Below are 16,381 nucleotides of genomic sequence, written 5' to 3' on the forward strand. Positions count from 1 at the left end.
AAAAAAAAAAAAAAAAACTATTCCTGAATGTAGCGTCTGAGCACAACAGACAGAAGGTTAAAAAAAAGGCAGCGACCGGAAAATCAACAAGAAACATCATTAGGCAATAATCGATTATGGTCTGTCACCACTGCCTCGATGCAGAATCGTTGTAGGTCCGCATCGCGATGCAATGATTAATTTGAACACCCCTATAACACATGTACGTTTCTTTTAAAGATGACATACAGATGCATTTATACAACATGCTGTGCTGCTGCTGTGTTATTTAATAAGAAACACTATGGCTGTGGATGTACTATAAGAAGACTGAGACAAAATCAGAGCCTTACTGTGGAGTCTGATCACTATACTGACCAATGTGATCATCTTCTCCAAACTCTGTATGTCATAACTTTGAGCTTCCCTCAGGGCAGTCTACACACAGATTAACTGAGCTGCCTCCTTCAAATCCTCACCAAGCCGGATTCCACTGTGTGAAGTGGTCAGGCCATACAAGGATCTTGACCTTTTCTCAGCTGCCTCCGGCTGTCAGTCGGCTGTTCTATCACAGCATTCACACGGCAAGTGGCTTGGTTGAAGGGTAGTTCTGTTCTCAGAGATTGTGGTTAAAATGACGGGCTCCAGTCATTGTATGCATCAAATACACTTTAAAAAGCAAGGTCATAGGTTTCCTCTTTGGTGTTGCCTTTTGTAAGGTAATGACAAATGCAACCACGACAAGCATGGTTGATCATGTTTGAGTGATCATGTAAAACTTGCCCTTTGTTCACAAATAAGTTTGACGGGCCTGGGCTTTTGTTAAATCACCTGATCCCCCCCACCGCTCGTCTTTCTTGCCCTCTTAGACCTCTGTTTTGCAATGTAAATACGGCATTATTACATAAGAGCTTATTTTTACATTTCTGCTGCATACATATGTGAAAACGTGCAATCAGACAGGATTTACTGCAATCAGACATTGGCAGAACATAGTGAACACGGTCACTCTCACGTTCAGTGTCATGCACACACCTAGACACACATAAAAGCTCTGGCCCAGAACACAAAGATGATGTTATTCCATTAGCAGGCGCTACACCAACAGGAAGGAGAAAATGATTGTCGTCTGTTCAATAAGCATGCAGCCAGATACACATGTTCCTCGAAATGTCAGAGGGAAAAATTAATATCTCTGGATTGGTAGGGGTGATCACAAGCAGTGCAGTGAGCAGAGTGGCGCGCAAATGTTAAGTACTTTACAATTTACTATGTAATGTTCCTGTATGTTGCATCATGTTTCTGATTGAGACAGGGTATGAATAAATGCATGTCTAGCAGTAGAACTTATAAAAAATGCAATAATAGTGCTTTAACAACTAATAGCACCACAGGGAGAGCTGGGGTGGGGGGAAAAAGAAACCTTGACAGTCTAATGCCCGGATTAATATCTAATATTTTTAGCAAGCCTTTTATACTTCCATCCTTTGTTAAAAAAAAGATATTTGTAATTTACTACATTAGATCTACAAATACAATTTTCAGTCTGACAGGGGGTTTGATTTCCTGATGAAAATCTTTTTCACTGTCACGGTGGCCATCTGTGTGACTGACTTAGGATGCCTTCCTTATTGAATCAAATGGAAACATGCAGCTGTTAGCCCAGGCAAATGGAACATGGCATTTTTTCTTTCCATCGCAGCCTTAGTGAATTCGGGCCCCAGGCTAGCTTTGTGCAGTGCAGTGTGGAGTGTCATTGTCTGACAACTTTAATCTTGGATTGGCTGTCTCGACTTTTCGACTTGGATGGCCAAGGGCTAAAATCTAGCCCCCTTTTCAGTGCCATGGGCCAAATATGTTACACGCCGTTGAAAAAAGTTGGACATATACCAGAGATATAGGACTCTGCCTAGGACTTAAATGATAGAATTTGACCATTTAACCTTATCTATTTGTATTTGTGAAAAGTATAAGATGCTTTTAAAGGCCTATAGCATTAAACTGCATTATTCATCATATGCTGTTGTAAATCTACATATACCACTATAAATTATAAGCCTATGTTTAACAATAAACAAAAAACATTATACCACGTAACACTTGTAGAGTCAAAGCGTTAGCAACGATACCGGACAGACAACGAGTAAGGAAACATGGATTATTATGAAAAGAGTGTTTTCATGTTCAGGCAGCCACTTCAAATCCAACTTATTGTAGAATCTTTGAAAGCAGCTACAGTAGCTGTGTTTGAAATTGTTCGCTATAATGGTTATGGTGCTCTAACCCTAACCCCTAACCTAACACTACCCCCCCAACTCTAACCTCCCCTAACTCTAACCCTAACCCCCCTAACAGAACCTCCCCTAACCCTAGTGCATTTCGTGTGTTCGCCATTTTGTAGTGGTGTTCGAATTCTCTGCAGTAAATTGCATTCACTATATAGTCCACTATCGAACACCCACAATGCACTGATGATTTGAGTGTCCATAAGATATACCCTACATTTCACTCCCGTATACCACAATGCAACACGGACATGTTTTCCTGGAGGAGAAGAAGCAGGAACTGAAAAGAAAAAATGGTGCAAACATTCGTTTCTAACAGTGGAATAGGTGCTGTCGGTACACGATCCGTTCTGCCTGCACAATCCGTCCTGCGCAGATGATAATCCTGATGTACGAGGATTTACGACACCCCACGATCTGTTCCCATAGTTGTAACGTCAGCCGTTAGGCTCATGAATGTATTAAAAGGACGGTTAGACTCCACCGGCGTTAGCTTCCTGGCTAACCACTCGCTTTTAGCTAGCTAACCGCTAGACATATTATACGAATGTCTAATCTGTCATTTGATGCCTTTTGGAGATTTTTCCATCTTTTCTTGGCTTCTTTATGCACATTAATACAATTCTTTACCGGGGGTGCCCAAACTTTCGAGCCCCACTGTATTTTGTATTTGAGGGTCTTTTACATGCTGTCTCAGCTAGCGGTTAGCCGAATTAACTGTTAGCTAAAGTAACCTTAGATTTCCGGTGGGGGCCTCTACTGTGGAACCGATCGTGCGATGTCGTAAATCCTCATACATCAGGATTATTATCTGCGCATGCGCAAACATTTTGCGCATGCGGACGGATCGTGCAGACCGAGCGGATTGTGTACCGACACACAAAACGTATGTAACCTTTTACTTTGTTCCTGGTTTGTTTCAGGGATGTTTTAGAAGTATTTTTGTTTGGGTTTGTTTACATGATTCTGGTCGCGCCTTTCTCCGTCACACAAACAACCTGCACATCTCCTGACGCAAGTCACGCATCGATGTGTTTTCATTGAGTGTCCGAAATCTCATTTGGTTGTTCCCTATATGGCTGACTATTTAATAAACACTGTATAGGGAATAGTGAGCAAGTGAATTAGGGAGCAGTTTTGACACACAGATGTGTGTACCGATGTAGTGTATTTCAACAATTTTAAAAAGTCCCTGGAAGCAGCTGTATAACTGAGCGATAATCATGTAACTGTGACAAAAAATAGAACAGACTAAATGTTGCTTCATATTTACTCATATTTACTCATGTTGTTCTGAAATGAATGAAAACCAGTAGCGTTTTGATCAAAAAAGTCAGTTATAGCATGAAATTAAAAGTACTATGTTTTGTCATCTTCAGTGAAAAATAACTCTCCAGCAATTAGGCTATCCTAAAATTTAAATAATATTTCCAGCGGCTGAGTCTCTGACTCAGCCTTTGACTTTTTGGCATACGCTCACACAGTATATTGGATAGTCTACTTTTCTCAACTGTTGGACAAATGGATGGTGATGGTGTCTTTGTATTTGTGTGCGAATGCACAAGCTCATTTGTAATAGCAAAAGGCAAATTGAATGATACATTTAAACATTTTGAGGAAATGCATTAAGTGTAGCTCCTCAGACTAGCAATTATATATTCCCCCTGCCATCTCTTATGGGTCATTACCATAATTTCTATTTCAGTAAATGTGTCTTCTACTGTTCTCTAACTGATGTGTAGGACTGTCATCTAATACTAGGTGTGTCTCACTGAAAGCTTCAATGTCAGCGTTTTGTTTGAAGGGAGTGTATTGTTAGTCCTGTCCTCCTGCCCCTCAGTTGCTAAACTTGGTGCTCCAACACTTGTCACATGTCTCAAAGAGCTGTGTCATGAAAAGGCCCTCACAGGTTTTGAAGAAGCACTAAGTGAATGCATCCATTTGCATTTAAAAATCAACACAGAGCTTTACTTTGTATTTTACAAAGGGACGGAGAGGACATGACGTATTTATTTTGTGATCACAAGGAAATGTTTTGATCTCTTTCTGGATAGAAAAATACATTTATATGATCATGGTTGTGGCAGTTTGCTATGTGAAGAACACGTCAGTAACGTAATGTCAAATCACTGAAGGTGCCCTCTGTACTGTTTGTCCTGGTGCACATTCTAGCAGAAGATGAGATTAAGACAAAACAAGGACCCTTGATCAAAACATTTCTCTATAGTGGTTAGTGGTCAGAAATGTATGTACGGAAGAGGATTAGGGACACATTTCCTCAGAATTCTGACTTTAAACTCAGAATTTAAAATAATTTTTTTCAAATGTGGCCCTAATCATCTTCCATAGAAACTCAACAGGGAGAATTGCCTGTCCTCCAATGCCAGGTTTAGTCACAACCCAACTTAAAGGAGAATTCCGGTCGATTCCAACAAGTAGCTCTGTTGTTTGGAAATTTGGAGTGCTGTCAGTAGAGAGAAAAACGAAACCAATCGGTGCGGCCTACACCGGGTTATCCTCCTGCTAGAGTTAGCACCCAACAGTCTTCAACAGGGCGAGTTATGAAAGTGTTTTTAGCCTCTAAACATGTTCAAAATGTTATTAAAAGTGCCTACCCATGTGCAGTGATTCCTTCCGAGGGATCACTGGGAATACAGTTTTTTTTTGCACAACAAAACCAAGCAGCAGAAACACAATATTAAAAGAAAAGAAGCATGTTGTGCAGATGAGATTTAAAAAATATATATAAGAAAATACAGAAGTTATGTAATCCAAAACCGGAAATTATCTTGGTCACTTGCGATGGACCACATAGGCAAATTTCAATAATACACTTCTTCATTTAAATTACACATGAAAATGAATTGAAGTTAATGGATTGGTGCCAGTGAAAGGAATACAAAAAACATTCTAAAACACACACAGCAGCATACTTACTAAAATCTTAGCTCTGCTGTTAATTGTATGTGATTAAATGGACTAAAACATACAAAACCACTGTTATGGTCCTTCTTTAATGCAAAAAGCCTTTGTGAAAGTACCCATTGGTCATATTAAGTTGATAATAAGTTGTCCTATAATAAAACTGTTCCATTTACAAGTTTTGGCCCTTGTTTTATCCCTTTGTTTTTTAAAGTGGCACACCTCCCCCTCAAGACTTTAATGCCAAAAATACTTCTTGAAAAGCTTCATGTTGCAGCTTCAAACAGCATTCGCCCACCACGATGTCAAAAGTGCTTTGTCTGTTGCACCTTTGACAGTGTCCTTGGTGGCCAACACACATGGTTGTTGTTGGCCGTTAATTTGAGTAAAGCTCTGCGCCTCCCCACACCACCTTCCAGTGTGTCAGAGTTGTTTATTTATCACAACAGGAACAATTAGGCAGCTGACAAGGCGGCCAGCGTTGGAAGTCCTTCGTACTACCTCCACTGGCTTAAAATACAACTTAGCAGACACCTTGCAGCACCCTGCTGCTGCCGCCTTGTAACCTTCAGTGGATGCCTTGAAATGCATTCTGTAGTGTGTTAGCGTATTATCATAACCAGATGCCCACCCCGCCACCCACTTCTGCACATGTTTGAAAAATGAGGTTCGGTCTTGAATATTAAAGACGGCGAGGTTCATTTATTTAGGGCTGTGTTTGGGCCACCAAGGGATGCTCATTTGAATCTCGTTTGTTAAGCTGTCTATCCTTATCTATCAGCATCAGAGGATGCAATTTCTCTCTTCCCTCCTCATCCTCCTTGTCTCCTAAATGGCAGGGATATTTAGAGGTGCTTGACAACTGAGGCATGCAAATCAGCAGTTGATGTTTCCTGCGTTCTTTTAGTTTCTTTCGCTGCTCACCCCCCTCTCCGCCCCTAACTGGGCCCTTTTAGCTTCTCTTAGAAGATGTTATTTGTGGTGCTATTTTCGTAACTATGTAGGAGGAAAGTGTAAGGGGGAATTACAAAGACTTTATGCATGTTTTTTTTCTGAACCTCAATTGCAAGCTTAGCAACAGTGGCCTCTTTATGTGACCTGATGTATTCTAGAACCTCAGCAGTATGCACTTCATTTCTGTAACCCTGCATCTTAAAACAAAATGAAAATGAATGCAATGATTATAAACGTAATTCACAAGAACCTGCAACCCTCACCTGCAGCCTCATATTGAACCTCATATGGGAGGCTTGTGCAATGTTATCCTTTTCCAAACTGTAATCAGAAGCAGAATTGGACAGCAGAGACTGAATTTACCGTCTATAGAGAGAAAATGAAATGGTTTTCAGTGCCTCTGATTTTACAAAGTATCAGGTGGAGTGTTCTCTACTCTGACATACCCAGGGTGCCCGGAACAAATTTGTTGTTTTATCTTGTACTGTATAGCGCTTCATTGTTTCAATCATTCATGTCAGACTCATTCGTCATTGTGTCTGGGATGCATCACAATGCCATGATGGAAAAACAAGCAGACTTTCTTTTTTTTGTTTTTGCCTACAGTAGTGTGATAACATCTATAACAAGCATGCTTACATTTCTAACTATTTGGACATCCAGAGGACATGAAAAATCACAAGCAAGTGCTTGGTTTGATTCAAATTTTGTGTTTGTGTGCGTGTATGCGTGCGTGCGTGCGTGTGAGCGAGTGAGTGAGTGTCTGTGTGTGTGTGTGTGTGTGTGTGTGTGTACAAATTTGAGCTGGGGACGGACATAACTAGCAGCCCCCACTGGCAAGCTGCCAGGTGTTGGTTTTGTAGCCATCATTTAAAATAAATCAATGCCACTCAAGGCTTACCATCAACTGCAACAATGGTTGCAACCCCAAAGCAAAGTCTGAGATTACTGTAGTTTTTCAAATCAAAGCTCACAGCTAGAAATAATACATTTTTCATTCTTCAGGCAGAGACATTTGTGATACAAGGAAGTGTAGCAATCTGAGTTACAGCTGATGACCGATGGCGGCCGTGACCAATATTTCCCAGCCCACAGGCTTGTTGAGTTTCTCTGGTCACGCAGTTCTATTAATTTCCATGGACACGCATTAAACAGTTTTTGTCTGCCACCTGCTGCATGCTGCCACTCATTTAATGTTACATTACACTAACACAATTACTAGAGATAGGAGAATTAGAGGGCACAACATTCAAAGAGCTTTTGAATTTATTGACTTCACTAATTTGTTCTGCAAAGGGTCCTGAGCGTTGTCTGCAGTGCTTGTGAGCTAAAATTACATATGTCTGCAGCTTATTAACGCATTTCCCCCATTTTTTTAAAAACAATTTTTAATGGTCAGAACAGGTGAAATGATCCTGTTATTCACTATGAAAAAAGCAATGAGTAAGGAAGTATATGAAAAAGTTAATCTTCTTGGGATATCTCATATTTATGTTGCGGCCCATCTGGGGGCCCCGATCAACAGATTGAGAAACACTGTCCTATCACTATCCATTATTATTATTTGACGATATCCTTCCTTTTTGATTTAGATGTTTTACCTTATGTGTCGTTTGTCAGTTGTTAATGTTGTGCTCAGTAATCAGTCACAGGTGAAAAAAGGCTTGTTCTTTGACATATGTTTCCCTTGCTTTTTTTGCATTCACCAACACCTTGTCTTTGTCCCGTCCAGTGGTGAGTCAGAACCTGGTGACAGACAATGTGTCGGTGGTGGAGGGCGAGATGGCGATCATCAGCTGTCGGGTGAAGAACAACGACGACTCTGTTATCCAGTTGCTCAACCCCAACAGACAAACAATTTACTTCAGAGACATGAGACGTGAGTATCATCCAACGTTGCGTTACTGTCATGTTTGAGTCTACTGTGGAACAAAAGGAGATGTCAAAATGAACGGACTATTATTGTTATGACGTTTTTATTTGGCCTGGTTTAATTTGTAAGTTTTTATTCGTATTCAGTTTGTTTGTTCAGAACCATAGACTGTATACAAGAAGTGGATGTAGCCACACTGTAAAACTCACCATACATTTACAGAAATATACTGGCAACGGCTTCACCAGTACACTGTTTATTTGCAGTATGCATATTGTTTTAAATGTAAAGTATTTTACTGTAAGTAGACAGTTCCTTACTGTATTATTTAAATTTACAGTAATACACTGGCTGCAGTCTAATTCACGCCATTTACTTTTTTTTTTCCAAGACACATTAAATACCTGTAATCTGTGACATTTGCAGATAGTGCTGTAATATTATTTTATTATTTTACCAGAATGCAATGACATTTACGGTATGGTCCTGTATAACATTAAAACAGTTAGACACTTTGAGATTTCAGCTGTAAATTTACATCAAGTGGACTGCCGTTTTGAAGACTTGAGTTTGACATTTTGGACATCGTCATCTTCATCATTTTTTTTGGAGTCAGAAGTGACCATATTTGGATTAGAAGGGGCTGCCGTAATTCGTTAACCTTTATATTTGTTTAGGATTCTAGTTTTAGCTAGTGAATACAGGCTTTAAACAAAATGTACTTACTGGGAAAAATGAACAGCTGACTCTGTGAGTATCTTTAAGTACAACGGAACGCTGAACAAAGAATTTTTAGGCAATTAATGTTGATGATTTGAAAACACACAGTGAAAGGGTAAAATTGTTCAGATGAGAACATGGACAACACCCAAAAACGCATTCACAGCTATTTAAAAGTGCACAGTGCTATTGATACGCATTGCTTAGCCCCTATCGTGATTGGTAGGTCGCCATGGTAGCAACTTTTTAATCATAAGGTAGCCATGCCCTAAAGCCCCTGCTCTATTGTCAATTTAAAAATAAATGAGACCAGAATTTACTATTTTAAATTGTACTATATTGATAAGATTTAAAATGAGTGATTGAGACCATACACTCATTCTGATAGTGTTTACTAAGGTAATAAATTAAATCAGAAGTATGGTCCTTTTTTCATAGACATCTACAATTGGACTTCTTTTTTACAACCAGGGCAGTTGCCCCCTGCTGGCCATTAGGAAGAATGCAGACTTAAGGCACTTCCGTATTGACTTGACTTTTCAGACCTGGAGGCTACGTCCACACTGTCTATGTTCAGAACACAGGTTGGTTCGTTCCACTACATAACATAATTAACATAATTGAAAATGTAGGCAGTTAAAGCTTAATTAGCCAGCTGGTGTAACTACAGGGCTAGCTAATCATCTTGAAATAATGTCTGAACGCTCCCAAGTCATAATAACAAGAGGTTTTCTCATGTCTCTCCTTTAGCTGTCATGGAATGAATGCAGCATTAGAATTATGAAAGCCTTCGCAACGAATCTTCACAATAACAGTTCAATAGATTGTTCCATGTCGAGTATGTTGTAAGACATTTAAAGAAACAAACATTTAAAAATATTTCTGAGAGTACATATATGGCAAAGTTATTACACAATTGCAGTAGTAGAAAAAAGAGCAAAAACCTGAAATTGTCAGTAGAGTATGCCTAGATTAGATTGTACTTAAAATTAACTAAAAATTCCAGATTGCCTTCATGTGCTTGATATAAAGTCCAGTTGTAGCTGTTTAGGAAAACCATGTCTCTCATTGATCATCTAAGGGGTTATTATGAGGCTGTCAGAGGAGAAAGTATGCTAGCTGGTAGGAGACTGTCTGCTGCAAGAGAGAAATCATTCAGCTCTGCCGTATCTTTATGTGATTGATATGGAATGTGTTTAATTATAGTCAGAAGCAGTTTGATGTGATTAGATGACATGGACATCAATCTCAGTGAGGTATTTATTTATGTCAGTTTCACTGGTTCATTTTGCAGGCACTCATAAATTTAGACAGACATTTGACATATAATTTACAATTGGTGTAAATGTAGTCAAGCTGCAGTTTGAAGACAAAGCTGATAAATTAAGACAACTATCATAAAATGTTTAGTTTAACCAAATCATGCGAATGGAACCGGCAGTAAATCTGTAAAACATTGATTAATTTTATCTTACATTACTTGTAGCTACATCCAGGGAGCTGCATTAAGTTTGACCCACATGTCTGCAGCAAGATTAATACAGAATGAGGTTAATACGATCTACCAGACATGTTTCCCTTTCAGCATGTCTGCTTTAATAAAAGCAGCTAATATCCCTGAACATTTAATGACCTGTTATGTTTATTCTTATCCTGTCCAATTATCATGACACAGCTCTAATTAGCTGAATTCAACTGGACATACCGTACTCTTGCCAGGTTTTGGTTTCTTTAATTATGTTTATATGTTAGACTGTTGATTTTAACAGATTTTCGACCTCCGTAACTATGTGACATCATCACTATATTTATCATGTTATATTTCAAAATACATATTTTAAGCTCCTATGATTCATTAATGACTTTTTACACTAGTGTACAGTTAGCTCTTAGCAGCTTGTATATTATCCCTACCCTATCTTCCAAAATAGGTAAAATACAGGTAATCAGCATTAGCAAATATGATTTTGAATAAAATGTCTTTGCTAATAACAAGCTAAAGTTTACATGTTTGCACATGTTCACTGTCAATGTATTTCATTGGATCTACGGCATGATAAATGTTCACTAGTCAACCATAGAAATCAGTGCAGTGCAAATGCCACGCTAACATTAGCCATTTCACATTATCACAAAACACTCAACAGAGGTTAACAACGGTGAGCTGTTGAACATAGTGTAGCATTAACTTGGCATATATGTTACTCTCGAGATGGTGGGGACCAAAACCAGAGGCAAAAAGAGATTGAATATTGGACAAACCTTCCGTTACTGCTGAAAGTAGAGTTATTTTTCCATAAGAACATAAGCTCAAGGCATATGAGGACTTGTGTATCCCTGAGTTTGTTTCAAAGTGGGCAGTTTTAACTCTATAAATAAAAACAACAGAAAAAAATATATGAAGACAATAAATTTAAAGCATCAAATTTGTACCTAGAAGTTCAAGTTTAATTTGCAGTAACCCATTCTAAAATGTATCAAGTTAATTCAATTCATACCTCCTTAACATAACTACTATATTGTTTGCACGCACAGTTTGCTGCCATGTCCCTCACTGCTTTTTTTGAATGAATGTAAATGAATCTTCATAAGCTACATGCTCAACATAGTTAGCTGCATCTTTCCCTGATGTTGTCATAACGGTACATTATTAGTTACATGTTCCAATTTCTTTATGAGCTGAGACTTAAAGCGTGTGCACAAACATACCGTACATGCTCCCGTGACTTAGTTCTTTCAACATTCTGATCTACCAGACTTACTGGCTTGTCTGTGAGCGGGGTGATTGTCAGGCCCTCCTCCACACTCACCCTTACTCCCTTGCCATGTTCAGCGCCTTGCAAACATACCCTCTACATACTATAGGAGGGCAGGGCACTCTTGGAGAAAGCTGTCTTTCGAATGCTTAAGTGAGTCTGGTATTTATCTGCTGCGGTGCCGAGCCGTAGTGAGCCGACTCCCACAAGCTGGCTGTCAAGGGCAAGGTGTACGTCTTTGAAGGGGGGCTCCTTGATCTCCTCTGATCCCTCCCAGGCATGTTCACTGCAGCTGCACTGCTTCATTATGACATGGCATCCACCAGGCAGCCTCCCGAACAACATTGCCCACTTCAAAATATCACATCTGCCATCTCTGTCTGAATCCACTGTGGTGGATTATGTTTAAGTGTGAGATGGAGGGCAAGAGCGGGTAAAGAGGCAGACAAGAAAGGCATGCTTTAAAACTGACAGCAGTTACATACACAGACTTGGTCATCCTTCTGTAAGCCTGAACGTCATGTCCACCCAAAATAGTTCTGATGCATTCTCTGAGCCGTTGGATTCAATTTAGTTATTTTTGCTCAACTACAAAAGTCCCTGAGATTCAGTACATGGATGTAACTCCCTAACTCCATGACATGTATTTTAAGTATATTGTAATGTTATTGCCTTTGTACTTTTACTTGTAAGGTAGTATGTTTACACTGTGGTATTGCTACCTTTAAATAAAAGATCTGAGCACTTCTTCCACCACTGATGAGATGATGAGAATGCTGGGTTGTCTTGTTCATCTCACGCTAAGCAACAGTAGTTACTTACTTACTGAAATTTTAAACACTCCCCCTGATTTCTTTGGCTAACCAAACAGCCTGAATTACACCTCTACCGCTTACTTACCATCTGTATAAGTATTTGGCATTGTTGCATGAATAGGGTTGACGAGCAAAGATGCAGACTTACGAGAGCACAGGCACAATCTTCTGACCCCACTCAGTACAGCAAAGTATCTTCTTTTGCAAATAAGTACATACATGATTAGTTGTATAAAAATACTTAAAGAAGCACTTCAGTGCTCACACACATACACTGCTCTTGTCAAGGAGGAGAAGATTGCAGCTTGTATAGCTGTGGGTGATCTGTTTACTGAAGGTTGAGGGTTAAAAGGCTTTATGTGAAAACAGATTATTGATGAAGCTTAGAGAAAACACATACTGTATATAAAAAAAGATTTCCACATGAAGGACATCTAAATTTGATTATTATTATTATTATTTTTATTATTATTTCAATGAATAGATTTATTAACTATTAGGCTTACATTGATAAATTACATTACTTTCAAATTCAAAATGTCGAAGTCTTCCCCACTGAAAATGAATAGTGACCCAGTAGTGATTGAAGTGCCATTATGCAATCATGATACATGTTGAGTAATAATTTAGACTTTATTAATAATAATAACAATTTTTTTCACTCTGTTTTTGTTTTATACACATTACACGCAGGCCTGAATCACGTGCTCAGTACCTATACATGCACTAAGGGCTCCTGCACACTGCCTGCGTGGTGTGAGTTTGGTGTGTCAGCTGTGTGGCTTGTCCGTTTTTCTTTTGGCTCCCATGTTAACAGGTTAGAGCTTGCACACTGCCTGTGTAACACGCATGTCTCAATATTGTACCTGTCAGTGCAGAATAAAATATCGAAATATGTGCAAGCAAATGTACAAACACAAAAATAGTGACAACATCAGTTGGAAGAACACGCTATTATTTCATTTTATCAATGGGAAACATACATGTATACAGACAAGGCTAGCAGCAGCGCCGCGTCAGACACGTTTCTGGTGTTCAACGACATAGAAAATGTCACGCAGCCAGACACGCCATGTTGACACTGTGAAGGAGCCCTAATGGAGGGGGCTGGGCAGGTGACCCGAGCAGTTGGGGGTTTGGTGCTTTGCTCAAGAGCACCTTTGTAGTGCAGAGGAGGTGACCAGAAATACCAGTCCATCAGACCAACACTATACATTGGTCTGTATGGGGACTTGAACATGCAACCCTCTGGTTCCAGACCCAACTCCCTACAAACTGAGCTGCTGCCACCCCGAATCATCAATAGGCAGCAGTGGCTCCCTGTGTATTCTTGACAATCATAAATTTGGTGTTCTACACCCAAGCTAAGTGAAAAAAAAATAATAATACCAAAGTTAATAACCATGTCTTTTGGTTATTTCTGAGTCTGTTTTTGCGTGTGACCAGGATTTCATTAGATCTTCTTCACAGTTGAAAAGGATGTGGCATGTTAATGTCAAGTGGAAACAGCAGTGGGGAGTCCAACTGGAACAGGCTGGCTGAGATAAACCAGTTTTTCATCTCACTCTTGGCTTTGAGTATTTCAAGCAGCTCCTCTTGTTGTGCATCTGCCTGTATGAGAAAACTTTTGTTGGATTTATAGCTGGGTTACACACTTGTGGTCAGAACCCTTAGAGTAATAGTGTCCTGATAAATTGTCATGTTATCATGTTAGGGGTGCCAAGTGATAGACATCCAGCAGGCTGCTGAAAAACATCTGTAGCTCTTGGGCTGCAAGATGATGACTTTCTTAACCAGTTAGCTGTTTATTTCACCTCCTTGCTGTTTGGTACTGGTTGTATAGTGAACACGCTTAAAAAAAGGGTTTTCTTCAATTAAAACAATGAGTTAAAAGTGGCTAAAATATACAATAGATGGATTCATAGTAATTGCCAGTGATTTCATAAATGTTGATAACAAAAATATATTTGAATGACTTTTGAACCAAGAAGGGAACATAGGTGACACTGTACTACTTTCATGATTAAAATATGAAAAATCTTTAAATCTATATATATACTCTAATATTGCACTACATCACTTTGGCAGTAAGGGAATCACTGATGTATATGTACTGAGACCAAACTTATCTTTCTATATATTGCTGGTGGTCTTTCAAAGAAAACATTTAATCAAGCAAAACATGGTAAGAAAGTATCATTTGTAAAGAAAGATGAGATTGAATGAGATACCGTGAGATTAGATTTAAAATTGGTCCCCATGGGGAAAGAAGACAGTTGCAGCAAATAATAAGGATGCATCTAAAACAAATAGGATAGGAAAAGAACCTAGTATATGGGAATGAAATAAAAAATACCCTGGGAATATAAACATTATTTGAATGAAAACGTTAACTTCACTTGTTAAATCAAAGAGATAACATGATTGATAATGTCATTATGAGTTGAAAAAGGACTCGTGGAAGAGTATAAAACTCTAACAGCGCAAACAAATAGATATAATACTAATAGAAACATGAGAACAGGCAGTTCTTTGATTACAAAAATCTGTGCTAGAGAGATAAAAGCCCCCATGAGTGTTAACAACTTCTGAAGCAATTCTAAATGTTCCCATACTTTGGGTTTAGGTGGTGACTAGTGATTTGGAAGCCTGGACGTCACCTAGAGTGGGGAGGAGGTTTTTTGTAAGAATGTAATTACCCCCGCCCCACCTCGTCTCACCCACTCTGAGACCCAATAAAAAAACGCTGATGTGCTCCTCTCAAAAAGTAGCGGCAGCCACTAATCACAATTGATTGCAGCCACTTAGGCGAGGCGCACTCATCATCTGCAGCTCTCTGTGGATGGGAGTCATTCTCGGCTGAAGCTGGAGAAAGAAACGGTTCAAATGAAATGCAGAGAAAGAGGAATCAATAGAGGGGAAAGAAATAGCAAGATTAATATAAAATCATGCAGTCAGCACAGGTAAAATAGGGGAAAAAATAACCATTTGAGGATGTGTTGATCCCAATTTCCTTTATTTTTTGTACTAAAGTTTATTTTCGCCACAAGATTTACCCACTCTAATTTTATCTTCACTCTCTGCTACATTTCATGGTGAGATCATGACAGCTTGAAGCATAATACAATTAGCACAGCCTGTTGTGAGACTCATAGCAAGATGCCAAACTGAATCTGCAGATAGTTTTTACAGTTTTATAGTTTTCAGCGGGGATCCAGAATGTGTTTTTGCTTTTAATGTGATCGACAATATTGATTGGAGACAACAAAGAATATTTTAAAATCTGGGGAAGTGTCATTGGAGTTTTGCGGGCACTGTTTCCATGTGCCTCTGCGGGAACCATCACCTTATCGTGGTGGAGAGGTGTGTGTGTCCCTATGAACCTGAGGGCTGTGTTGTCTGGAGCTGTGTGCTCCTGGTAGGGTCTGCCATGGCAAGGTGGTCTCAGGTGAGGTGCCAGACAAAGAATGGTTCAAAAACCCTATGAGTGAGCGAGGCAGAGAGGGAGTGACCTTGCCCGGAGAAAGCCCGGGGCCCCCGTCTGGAGCCAAGCCCAGACGGAGGGCTCGTCAGCAAGCACCTTGTGGCCGGGTTTGCCACGGAGCTCAGCCGGGCACAGCCCGATGAAGCAACGTGGCACCCTTCTCTCCATTCCATGGGCCCACCACCTGTGGGAGGAACCGCTGGGGTTGGGTGCTCACTGGATCGGTCCGCAGCCTTGTGTGAAACGGCTGATCAACACCTATAAATCTGAGGCCATGGTTCTCAGCAGGAAACTGATGGAGTGCCTTCTTCATTTTGGGAATGAGTCCTTACCCCAACTGAAGGAGTTTAAATACCTTGAGGTCTTGTTCGAGAGTGAGGGGACATTGGAGCGGGAGATTGGTCGGAGAATCGGCGCAGCGGGGGCGGTATTACATTCAATCTATTGCACCGTGAAAATAGAGCTGAGCCAGAAGGCAAAGCTCTCGATCTACCAGTCAGTTTTTGTTCCTATCATAACCTATGGTCATTAAGACTGGGTCATGACCAAAAAAATGAGATCCAGGGTACAAGCAGCCGAAATGGGTTTCCTCA

At 39.8% G+C, this 16,381-nt stretch overlaps 1 protein-coding gene across 1 annotated transcript in view; it reads left to right on the forward strand.

Annotated features, from left to right (window-relative positions):
- Positions 1-16,381, forward strand: part of LOC116700210 (cell adhesion molecule 1-like) — a 393,444-nt gene that overhangs the window by 283,017 nt on the left and 94,046 nt on the right. Inside the window, 1 exon segment of the mRNA XM_032533207.1 lies at positions 7,873-8,019. Within this exon segment, the coding sequence (XP_032389098.1) occupies positions 7,873-8,019 (147 nt within the window).

Source organism: Etheostoma spectabile, chromosome 13 (assembly GCF_008692095.1).
Source record: "Etheostoma spectabile isolate EspeVRDwgs_2016 chromosome 13, UIUC_Espe_1.0, whole genome shotgun sequence".
Lineage (NCBI taxonomy): Eukaryota > Metazoa > Chordata > Actinopteri > Perciformes > Percidae > Etheostoma > Etheostoma spectabile.